The sequence below is a fragment of the Engystomops pustulosus genome, chromosome 5, assembly GCF_040894005.1.
Source record: "Engystomops pustulosus chromosome 5, aEngPut4.maternal, whole genome shotgun sequence".
In the NCBI taxonomy this organism is placed as follows: Eukaryota; Metazoa; Chordata; class Amphibia; order Anura; family Leptodactylidae; genus Engystomops; species Engystomops pustulosus.
Window position 1 is genome coordinate 64,208,388 of NC_092415.1, and position 12,610 is coordinate 64,220,997.

Consider the following 12,610-nt stretch of genomic DNA (forward strand, 5'->3'; position numbering starts at 1 on the left):
TTGGCACTCTTTGGGCCCCTTGGTACCAATTGAGCATCGTTGCAACGCCACAGCCTACCTGAGTATTGTTGCTAACCATGTCCATCCCTTTATGACCACAATGTACCCAACATCTGATGGCTACTTTCAGCAGGATAGTGCGCCATGTCATAAAGCTGGAATCATCTCAGACTGGTTTCTTGAACATGACAATGAGTTCACTGTACTCAAATGGCCTCCACAGTCACCAGATCTCAATCCAATAGAGCATCTTTGGGATGTGGTGGAACGGGAGATTCGCATCATGGATGTGCAGCCGACAAATCTGCGGCAACTGTGTGATGCCATCATGTCAATATGGACCAATATCTCAGAGGAATGCTTCCTGCACCTTGTTGAATCTATGCCATGAAGAATTGAGGCAGTTCTGAAGGCAAAAGGGGGTCCAACCCGTTACTAGCATGGTGTACCAAATAAAGTGGCCGGTGAGTGTATGTAATATAATTATAGTGCATTGCCATTTCAAAAATTTTAATTTGGGGCCTATGAAGTACCAAAAACGACTATTTTTATTTCAAATTTGTCAAAACTTTATTCTTTGGTGTAAAATGTGTAATATGTTAATATAGATCAAAGTATCTTTCATATACAGTTATGTACATTACACAGATATATACAACAAATTTTGAACTCAGAGAGGGTACCTAAGCCCGTCTGCCCCAAGCAGTCCATAGACTGGCAACACAATACTGCATAAAGTATGTCCTGATTTGTCAACACTGTAAAAAAAGGGAATGCAAAAAAGTCACAACAGAAATATAGCACATCCGAGACAGAGACTTCTGTGGCGCTTAAAATAGTTTTTCTCTAGAATATATTAATACATGTCTACTGGCATAAAGTGCAAGTAGTTGTACAATCTGTTGTACTGTTGTACAATCATATAAGGCAGGGTAAGGCTTGGTGAAGTTCTGAGACTAAGTTTCAATCATTTTTCTGATGTTCAGAAGGTGGTGCCGTAGACTATAGAGGGAATGTGTAGGTATCAGGGCATTAGTTCTCCGGCATCCAAGTGCATCAAGTAAACAGATGTTGTCTTCAAACAACAAAAGGTCCTTGGTCCCATGTTATAAACACAAAGGGTATTCCTTTTACCTTCAGTTCATCTAGTCAAAATATAAATTAAAGAAACTAAGCACCAAAAATGCATAGAAATACTAAGAAAGAAAGAAAAAGATGTAATGGATGCGCCCGATCTCATTTTCTGGCTCCCCTCAATTGAACTTTCCGGTCTTAAGATCGAAGACCTACACTTGACCAGTGGCACCTGGTATGATGTTGGTCTTTTTTCAGGTTCATCTGGGCTTTTACCATCGCTTGGTCTTTGGCCATTAAAAAGAAGATATCTTCCTTGTGAATCTTGTTCCACTTTAAAGAGTTCATATTCTGTGTGAGGAAGTTTGATTCCTAAAGCAGAACAACCATTGGTATGAGTAACATCTTGTTCCACTCCAACTTTCCATGATTTTTCTGCTCCACATTCATTCCCTTTGAATATGTTAAGCATAGACGTTGTAGTATGTTCCATAGGGGTCACCTTCAAGTGATTTACTGTATAAAAAAGAAGAATATAATTACTCATGTTGAAGTAACTCATAATGTTAGTGATTCATAGGAAGGGGCTGATTCAGTAGGTAGAATTATATAAACAAAAACAAAAAAAATGTGAGGACCGAAATTCCTATAATCTCCATATGTTCTGGAGTTGTCCTAAATTTGGCAAATACTGGATTAAAATATGTGAAATATGGAGAAGGATAATTGCAATGACAGGATTGGAGACTCACGTTTTTGAAATGGGCATTTATATATTAAGTATATAAAAAAAAATCTATGAGAAGAATGAAAAAATGTTCTTGATCATTAATTTTTCCGCTTTTACTTTCCAATCCCCCCCCACCTATTTTCCATATGATTATGGGAGCTGCCTTCTTACTGAGCTCTAGTAACAGCATATGCTTTACAGCAGCCTCACGGAATAGGCAAATATCTAGACTGGGCCGTGGAGCGCCCACTTCCCATCCACGGACAAATAACTTCAACTTAAGAAAAAACCTTGATACTTATCTTTCTCGTTTCCCACAGTTCCCCCTTCTTTATGCTCTCCCTGTGCGCATGTGACATCTCGTCAGGAATCCGCAAGGAGCAGAAGTCGGGGGTAAGTTTAGCTTTTACTATTTTTATGGGGACTCTGCTGTGGACATTTGATTATTATGGTGGCTCTGCTGTGGACATTTCATTATTATAGTGGCTATACTGGAGACATTAAATTATTTAGGGGGGGCACTACTGTGGACCTTGCATTATTATGGGGACATTACATTATTAGGGGGGCACTGCTGTGGACCTTTCATTATTATGGAGACTCTGCTGGAGACATTACATTATTACGGGGGCTCTGCTGGGGACATATTATTTTTACGGAGGAGTTTCTGCTGGAAAACTTTATTTTTGAGGGTGTGCTGCTGGGGACATTTCATTTTTGAGTGGAGGCAGCTGCTGGACATTTTATTAGTCAGGGGCGGCTTCTGCTGGTCATTTTACTAGTGAAGGGAGGCTGCTGCTGCTATATTTTATTAAAGAGTAGTGGCCCACCTTAGTCTTATACTTGAGTCAATACGTTTTCCCAGTTTTTTGTGGTATAATTTGGTGCCTTGGCTTATACCCGGTTTGGCTTACACTTGATTATACAGTGTGTATATATCTATATATATATATGTATATATATATATACATATATATATATATATATAGATATAGATATATATATATATATAGTATAAAAAGGGCTATAGAAAAAGGGTATTATAATGTCTGTAGCCCCCTTTTTATAAAGATACACAACAGAAAAGGGGCGCAATAAAGAGGGCCTACAGAAAAGCGTGGGGGTTACAGTGAAAGGGGCACTATAACGTGGGGCAACATAAAAGGGGGAAGCTGCAGGAAAGGAGGCATTTTAGGTCAGGGACTGCAGGAAATGGAACATTATATTTGCTGGTGTTAGGTATGGGGAATTTTCAGGCACACAATTTTTTTTCTCCAGGGACCATGGTAAGGGTCCCAACCCCGTCCTTGGAAAAAAGTTTCAGTAAGTATGTGCACACATGTAGAGCTGTTTACATGTCAGATCAATGGTGCTGAAGCTGTCAGGCCTTTGATAGGCAGCAACATAAAGTATATCGTTTATTTTTTTGGAAAAAGCATCTGGAAGTTACTAGCATGCCTGTAGTCTCCTGGCATTCAGGTGACAGACGCAGAGTAAGGTCTCATACACATGACCGTGTAATGGGGACCTGAGCTAGGTTCTTTTTAGCAGGCAAACTCAGAGCTTCATTACTTTCTATTGGGCTCTGTCAGTGTGGTGGTCGAGCTGACTGTTCGCACCCCAGTTTCTATTCCTGCTGTCTTTGCTGCAGAGCCAGTAGCCCCTGCTAGCAGTCTGCAAAGTGCACAAAGTTTGTGTGCATGAGATCCAGGGCTGGTGACAAAGTATGTGCAGGATAGCCACAGCAAAAGCTCCTACAACTAATCGGCAGCGATTTATATTAACAACATAGTAGATGTCTGTCCTGGGCCTAAAGGATAAAGTGGAACTTTTTGTGGGATGAGCTGATGTTTGCATTGATACCATTTTGTGAAACATATAACCTTTTGATCACTTTTTCTTCATATATTTCATATATTGATGTGTTGAAATGATAGAAAATATGCATTTTAGACAATCTATAGGGTAGTGGGGGGCATTTGAGCCATGGGATAGTTGGTTAAAGTAAATATATACAAAATTAGAGTGGGCTGGAGAACTAGCTCTCACATGGAAAGATACTAATCTGAAATGTAATGCACACTTATTTATATAACTACCTATTTCTCTGTGTAGGAGACCACTATAATATCATACCTCCCAATTTATGAAGAAAAAGTGATAAAACGGTTATACGTTTCACAAAATGCCATCAATGCAAACATCAGTAAGTTACATCATACCAAACTCTGTACACCAAAGGTGGAATAAAGAAATGCGGAAAGAAGTGATCTCCATATTTACAATCCTGCTTCCTCAATGTTTTTGTGTACAATGTTAATAAACTTTGGGGTTGTTTGCTTTTTTAAGGTTTTGGTAGAAGGTTTTGATAAAAAAAAAATAGAAATGATCGTAGTGACCAAAAGGAAAAAGGGGAGCTGTCATTTGGAGGGCACAGTGAAAGCCATAAAAACAGAGCTCATATAACAATGGTTTTTGTGGGGGCTACTATATTTTAATAGTTTCAATTCTACCGCGTATGTAATATTTTCCTGTTGTCTGTGATGTAAAACAGGCGACTTCTGCACAGAAAACCCTTACAGGATTATCAAGTATCAGTCTATCATCAGGCCTAGTGGTGAAAATTGTAGGATATAGTAAAGTGAAATAATTTTTCTTTCATTCCTAAAATATGTTATTATGGTTTTAAAAAAAGTTTCTCTTTTAAGATATGGCTCCTTATTTTACTATGGGGACCTAAAATTTTTTGTTTCTTTTTCTGTTTTGTTATATATCAAAACGTAACAGAATAAATAATTGAAAAAAAATATTTTCTGTGATTGATTCCTTACCTTTGAAGACAAATTCAGTTCCTCCCATGACTTTAGTTGAAGGAACTCCTCTGCTATAGCGGCCTTTGGCATAGATAGTGAATGTAGGATGTTTGCATATTGGGTCAATGTAGTGATAGTAATAACCTTCCCATGTGTGATTCTTGTCATGGAAGATAAAGTGCCTGGTTAGAAAAAGGACTTCTGGACGCACTTCACAACGTTGACTGACCCATTCCCCATTCAAACCAATACTCAGGTCTGCTTTGGGAGGTAATATTGGAGGATTATGCTCGTCTGACCGGTAGATGATTCTACAGGCAATGCAGGATTGGTCGTGGTTCTGAAAAAAAGCATTGACATGTTATTAATTTCAAATTCTTAACATTTAAAATATGTAAAAAAAATAATATGTGTGTGTGTATATATATCATAGTCGGAAATATATAGTGTGAGGGAACAAGGAGTCTTTATACTATGGATTTATTTTGCTGGACCTTGAATGAGATGAAAGCAATAAGACTCTTGTCTATATAAGAAACATTTTCACATCACTTAAAAAATTAAATTGTGTTTATCATTCTCCTAATTATTTTAGCCTTCATGAAAAAACTTTATGGCACCACACAGGGTATTGCTATAAATCTTCCGAAACAGTAATTTATCAGTTTTGGGTAATTCTTTAAAGCCCTCACCCATCAGTATTCTACCCATGTTCTGAATGAAAACAGCAACAACATGGTTAAGCTTTGTGTGGCCAGATACTACAGCTTGGCATGTGTTTGCCAGGGCACTTGAGTGCTGAGGAGGTTAAGATTAAGGAAAAGGCAGTGTTTGATGTTATATCAAAGCCCTCTTTGATCTTGATTAGAATATTGTGCTGCTTTCCCATAAAGGAAATGTTTGTCTGCAAGATCTGTATCACTAGAAATTGTCACATGTAGCGCTTTTTATAGTCCTTTGTAAATGGCAAGAGGCGAACATGTTCTAGCTTCAACCTAAAAAACATTTTCATGCATACCTTATACATTAGTCACACACAGTACTACTACATAATATACAATAAAAAAAGCGCCTATAATAAACATTAAGCTTACCACCTATTCTATATATTTAGGGTGGAATTAATTCATTAAACTGGTTATAGACTTTCTGCAACATATGTGATACTTTATGATTAGATGTCCTATTTTGTGGCCAACTATATCAATAAAAGATTTCTCTAAGCATATGTCACAACCTGCTGATATCTGTGTGTCTTGAATAGTGTTATATTGCTTGGCCAGTGATTGAGCTGTGGTTTACAGATTGAGACTACAAGACTACATACAAGCCTTGATTGATGTGGCTCCTAATATGATAATATAATGAGCAGTGTAGTACTTTTGCGACCCATATATATCTGTGTATATCAATAATACGACTAGTTTACAAACATAACATTTAGAACATTTACAAACATAGACATTTAGCACAAATATCTCTTCCCCTGTGTCAGTGACATAATGAAGAGGGCAGGCTATGTGGCTCGGTTCTTTAGCGATTCTCTGGATCAGTTGTGATGGAGAAGGGTCTGACCCCATTGCACATGACTCTCACTATTTGGAAGTGCAGTTTCATGCACTCAGGGACACTGAAATTGGGACATCAGTGCAGCATTTATAATATAAGTTCATTATTAAGATTATTTAAATTGTCATTGCAACGGATTAATATCTGAATGTCACTGGACATGTCCTTTAAAGAGGTCCCAGGTCAAATACTAATCTAGATGAATAGGAATGATATATTTTATTCATACGGCTATAGCAGTCTCAGAACATGAATGTACTGTGCTGTGTGCGCTCTGTACTCCCCTACGATGCATGAATGCAGATGTCAGCTCTGTACATAATGTGATATGAAGTGTTGCACAGTAAACCAGTTAAGCAGGTCAGTTCTGTATCTCTTGGCTTGGTTGCTTTTAGCAGTTCAACAATCTCTTTGTGTGACTAGCGGAAAATGACAATGTTTTGGCAGCAGCAGATAATATAAATACAATTTAAATAAAGAAGTGCCAATATAAGAGCTTTTGATGTTCACTAATGAGAATAGTATCACTGAGGATATCCTGTATCCTTTAGAGACAAAACTGTTAGAGGAAGTCAAATAAAAAGAGGACAGATGGGCAGATCTATTCCTGGCTGAAAGTTAATAAATGTAGATTGAGAGATTAAGGGGAGACCTTCCTAAGGGGTAGTGATCATATGAGTGTATAAACTCAAATTATTGTCTTATTGATTTGTTACTATTGAGTTCAATATAGTAAATTAGTAGTTCACAGATATGAAATAATTTTGTGCCTGGTATGCATATTTTTGAGGATTTGGGGAAAGAAACTGTAGCTGTTGGTCATATAAAAAATTCTAACTACTACAGCTATGGAATATGTAACCATTAGCTTCCCATACCATAGGATTTGATATACATTTTCTAAATAGAGGAAAGATGCAACCTGGAAAAATTGGCTCATCTGCGGCCACATATTTCCCATTTAAAGGAGAGAGGACAGAAACGGAATACGTACTTAAATTAAGGGGAGCGGTTTAATTATTTATATATAGACCATATATATATATATGTGTGTGTGTATTTATATATTTGTATATATATGTATGTAAAATGTGTGAAATCTCACAAATGGACTCTCACCTGGTGTCAGATGACACAAATCTCATTGTTTGTTAAGCAATCTACTTCCACTGATGCTGCTAGCCCAATTTCGTCTTGTGATTTCAGTCGATTACAGCACTCTAGCGAAATGGAAAGGAGACTTCCCATTACACCAGCAGTACCATAGGAAAAGGAAGTGAGAGCAGGGTAAATACAGGCAGTCCCCGACTTAAGGACACCAAACTTACTGAGGACCCCCAGTTACAAATGGACCCCAATGAATCTCTATTGTTTATCCTTGTTTCCTTGTCAATCCAAATTAATTTTAGACCTACGTATTTTCAATACCTGGGTACATTTCAAACTGTTTCCAGTATGTCACTCCTCATTTATAATAATTCCTTTCAAGATTTTTAGTTCATCAATATCACTGAAAACTTCTGCAATTTTGACAGAAGTGCTTTAACCTTGATTTTGATCCAGAATCTTATAGCATAAACTAAATTTCATATTTCCTCATATAAAAGAAAAAACAACAAAAGTGTCTAATTTTCTTTTTTTTTGCTTTGAAAGGGAAACTTCAATGCAACATACAAGTTATCTTGGCCTGAAAGGTTCCTGTTGTAACTAGCAAGGACTATAAAATCATTAAAATGTGTAGATCTGTGAACCCAACTGACTTCCACATTGCTGAGAGCTCTGAGATCAAACAACATAATTTATATCCTTCACATAAAAGAAAGCCTCTACTATTATAGGAATCTCAATCAATTTATAAAAAAATTATCCTTGACCTAGTTATGGATGGTATCGTGTGGATAAAAAACCTCACCACAATTATAATAGTCATGTGACTCTTGAGATAACCAGTAGTGGGAGTTGAATAAACTATAAGTGTTGGCATTCTGGGAATATAAGGTTAACCCTTAGAGACAGGGGAAAAAATCCCCAATAAGGGATTTTTTGTAGATATGCTCTGTTTTCAAACATACAAACAGTGATGTCATTGTCCAAGGATAATATACACAAAAATGTACAATTTCATCTTCTATTACAATGGGGTTTCCAAAATGGTATCACTAACGTGTATTATGTGTGATTTCTATCTGGGCTTGTACCACTATGCTTACCCACCGGCCTATGTTGGAGTCATACTCTGTACCCCACTAACCATAGTGGACTTCTCCATAAGGGTATGAGAAAAGAGGGATCTATGAGCTATGACCTATGAACTGTGGCCATGCGTTTCCCTCTGTTCTCTTGTATTGATGTTTTAAATGCTGAAGAAATAAAGTCTGTTATTGCTTTTACATATACGAGTGGGAGTTCCGCTAGCTGGACTTTTTGCTATTTCTCATATTCGCCACAGAGAAAATGAGGGGACCGAGTAGTAATGGAAAGCATAGAGCTAAAAAGTACAGAAAATGGTTGGTAGAAATCTAACGTTTGACTGAAGGTTTGTACTAGGAGAGGATGTACTAACTACATAGGTAGAATAAATGACATTCTCAAGAATTTGGTGTTTTTATGGGTAAGAGGTTCTCCAAGACTTACAATTTATGGTCTATTCTTAGAATAGGTGATATTTTGCATATCGTTGAGGTCTGGTACCTAGAACCTGCACCCATCAGATGATTACAGCACAATATAACAGCTCATCAAGATGCAAGAGCCCAGACCATCAACAATTGACAGTGAATGGGTTACCCTTAAGATAGGAGGACAGGTGATTAATTGTATATCACACGGTTCAGGCACCTTGGAACAAGGTGATCAGATGATGAAAACCCTGAACACTCTAGGACATCATGCAGCCCGAGCTGCGTACAGCTGGGTGCAGGAGGGGTGAAAGCTCCTCACCCTCTGCCCTCTCCATTGAAAGCTGAGCAGCTGTCCGGCTCAGTCATGGTGTGGTGAGACAGCGTGTGACATCAGGTCCTCATGTGGTCATGTGCATGGGGCTTAACACAGTACACAAAGCTGTCTGCTTGCATTTCCATATTGTTTACAGTCAACTCATTAATTCAGGGCCCAGGGGTCCCAGACGAATTTTTTCCAAAAGGGTCCCAGACCATCACCGACTGACAATGAATGACCTATCTTAAGGATTGGCAATTAATTATGACTCCTAACCCTTTCTTTAAGAACATAATTTTACCATTTTAATAATCATTTTACTGTATATTTGCAGATCTTCCAGGAAGTTAAATCAATTACAAAAGTCAATCATAAGAGTCAGTGTTGAATCTGATTTACTTTAATAATTATTTAAAAAAACATATAATAATACAGTCATATTGTAATAGTAATATAACCTGCTGTATGTTTAGGGTTGAGAGGTGAATTTATCACCTTGAAGTCACATCAGGACTACAGGGACCTGGAATGTGGCCAGTTTTCCTGAGGCTGACTTTGTGGTTATGGCAGCTTTCCACATCATGACAAGCCTGGACCTTTCATTATCTCCCATTTGAAGCCACAAGTGAAGCCACAAGTAAGTACTGAGTAAGACACCAGTGATCATTACTTAGCTCAGCTTTGTAAATGTTTGGTCTTCTGGAGTGCTTGTTGTTTTATTTCTCCCACTGATTATTTTCACAAGAAATATTATTTTATTTTATTAAATGTAATAAATTAAAAGCAGTAAAAAGGCAACTGTGCACCTCACATTACACCCTGTAAAGCTCAGGGACACTTGTATGTACTGGTAGTAAGCTAAGTGTCCAGTTACTATGTGTAGTCCCAGAGGAGTAACAATTAGACCAAATTAAAGGATACTACTTGTAGGAATGAGGCTTTGTCTCATCTGCTTTTGCTGTCTTTAAATGTCCTACATTCACCCTTGGTCATCAAATATTCCTATGGTAAAAAGAATAACTTCATAATTGTTCATGATCCTCAAAGTTCATTAAATTTTAGGCTCAAAACACATGATTGCATTAGGTCTGTGAATCATGGTAATCACTCAGTGATGCTGTTCAGTGGAAAAGAAGGGACTCCTTGCATCATATATCGCTATGATACTCAGAGGGCCATCCCCAGCACAGTGTTCATGAATAGTGTCTGTAAAATCTGGGCAGTGTGTGCTCCGTAATACATGGACCAACCACATTCGTGTGTTTTTAACCTTAAACAACCACTTTGTGTCATTCAAAATACTGATATCTTCTTCTATGTTAGAAAGTCCTCCGGACCTTGTCAGACATCAGGCAATAGATAGACATAAATAAATAGACAATATAGCTTTAAGTAGCAGCCTTACATAAGAAAAAAGTTCTTTTTTTTCCCCTAGAAAAGGTTATGTTTATTTCTTTCTTTAACTATGTTACTGTGATTCTTCCCTATTGGTAGTCGAGGTTCGAAGCTACTGTCTATTCTTTATATTTGATTATCTATGTGTAACACTGGATCAGCCCTTGTTGTTTAACTTCTAATTTAAAGGAAACCTACCACTTGTAGTGGCAGGTTTCTGATGGAAATACCGGGAACCAGCTCAGGGTGAGCTGGTGCCGGAGCTTATTTTCGTTAGCGTTTTAAACCGCGGTATCGCGGTTTAAAACACTTTTTAAACGTTATAGCCGGCGCAGGCAGGTACGCGCTCGGCGCTTACCATGCGCGCGGCTCTCATTCACTTCCTATGTAGCCGCGCGCACGGTAAGCGCCGAGCGCGTACCTGCCTGCGCCAGCTATAAAGTTTAAAAAGTGTTTTAAACCGCGATATCGCGGTTTAAAACACTAACGAAAATAAGCTCCGGCACCAGCTCGCCCTGAGCTGGTGCCCGGTATTTACATCAGAAACCTGCCACTACAAGTGGTAGGTTTCCTTTAAGGGCTATATGAAGTACGTTCCTATTGAATGATCCGCTGGTATGGATCACATCATCTTAGCAATGACTCTTTTCAAGTTGATATGACATGCACAACCTTATGGCACCAATATCATGCTCTGGGGTCAAAAAGGAATCAAACATATACCTTCTATGTCAATAAAATTTGTTCCATTACAGATCCCTCTAAACAATGGAACAGTTTGGCCAAAATCAAAAAAGTTTAGACAAGTGAATCACTGAAGTTTTGCTACTTAAAGAGATTTTCTGCCCAAAAGCAATGATGACCTATCAATATGTGTGCAAAACTCAGCACATCTGAAGAGCAGCTGTTCTCACCAGCTCAGAAACAGAGAATGGAACCATGATACAGACAGCTCTAATCTCAATGGGGCACATTCACTAAGTGGTAAATGCGGTTTGCTCATGTATAATTCTCAGTGCGACGGATTCATGAAGACCGGGCAACAGAAATCGTGAATCTGGTGCTCCCTGCACTGGTCCAACAGAGTTCACCAACTTTTTTGTGGTGCACCTTTAACATAGGACGTGCAACACAATTATGTTTGCAAGACAAACCCTAATTTGTGCCACATGATGTCTAGTGCAGCACCGCGACAAATGGGTGACACATAAATGTCTCAGACACTTCTTAAATACTTGTGCAATCAGTTTCCACTAGAAATAAAGTGCAAGTCTGACAGAACACTGGCGCAAAGGCCTTGGTAAACGTGAATGTGAGGCGATCTGGAGCTATATGCTGTCTTTATCATCTGCTTATAACAACTAATCTGTGAGGGTTATGCCTGTTGTCCCAATCGGATTTTAGTGACTGATTCTACGAATATGTTATCAGTATTGAGTTTCCATTTAGGAGATGACACAAAAATGACATATCAAAAAGGCTGGTGTTTTTGAGATAAAATAGGAATACCTTGGCATGTTGCAGAGCTGATTGATAACCTGATGGTCTGTAGTACATTCTATGGGTGACGTCTGTGTGAATATCTCCAAGGAATAATTCCTCCACTATATGATCCAGGTTATGGTGCAAGTACTGCTTTTCCACACGGATAAGTTGAAGTTCATGCATTGCAAAATTGAGAGCCTCTAGACATTTGAAACTGCTGTTTTCTTTCCACAGATTATAAGTGACATCTGATTTCCAGGTTTTGTCAGCAGGGATGATGCCAGGACACGCCTGGTTTACCAACCATCTCAGGTTTTCAGCTACACTTTCACTGTGAGGTACTACTTGCACATGATGAAGTTGGTAATCCGCTTCAGTCCCACCAAGAACAATTACTGATGCCTTCTGAAGACGGATCTTTCCACGAATAACTATGGTGTAGGTAGGATTCGTACAGTGGTTGTCTCCATAATAGAACTGATAGGCTTTGAATGTGTTGTTGTTATAAAACTTGTAGGATCTTGTGAGAAACTCAGGCCCGGAGCGAACTTCACATCTAAATAGTGGAAACAATTTAGATTTAATAAACAATGTATTTTGCTCTTTG

At 38.3% G+C, this 12,610-nt stretch overlaps 1 protein-coding gene across 2 annotated transcripts in view; it reads right to left on the reverse strand.

Moving 5' to 3' along the window:
* Nucleotides 1–436: 436 nt before the first annotated feature.
* The window catches only part of APCDD1 (APC down-regulated 1), a 37,445-nt gene continuing 25,271 nt past the window's right edge, over nucleotides 437–12,610 (reverse strand). For both annotated transcript variants that reach the window (XM_072152243.1, XM_072152244.1), the window contains exons 3-5: nucleotides 12,028–12,559; nucleotides 4,636–4,957; nucleotides 437–1,590 (exon numbers count right to left, since the gene is read on the reverse strand). In XM_072152243.1, coding sequence (XP_072008344.1) covers nucleotides 1,142–1,590; nucleotides 4,636–4,957; nucleotides 12,028–12,559 — 1,303 coding nt within the window. In that variant the 3' untranslated portion in view covers nucleotides 437–1,141. The remainder of the gene's footprint in view (nucleotides 1,591–4,635; nucleotides 4,958–12,027; nucleotides 12,560–12,610) is intronic.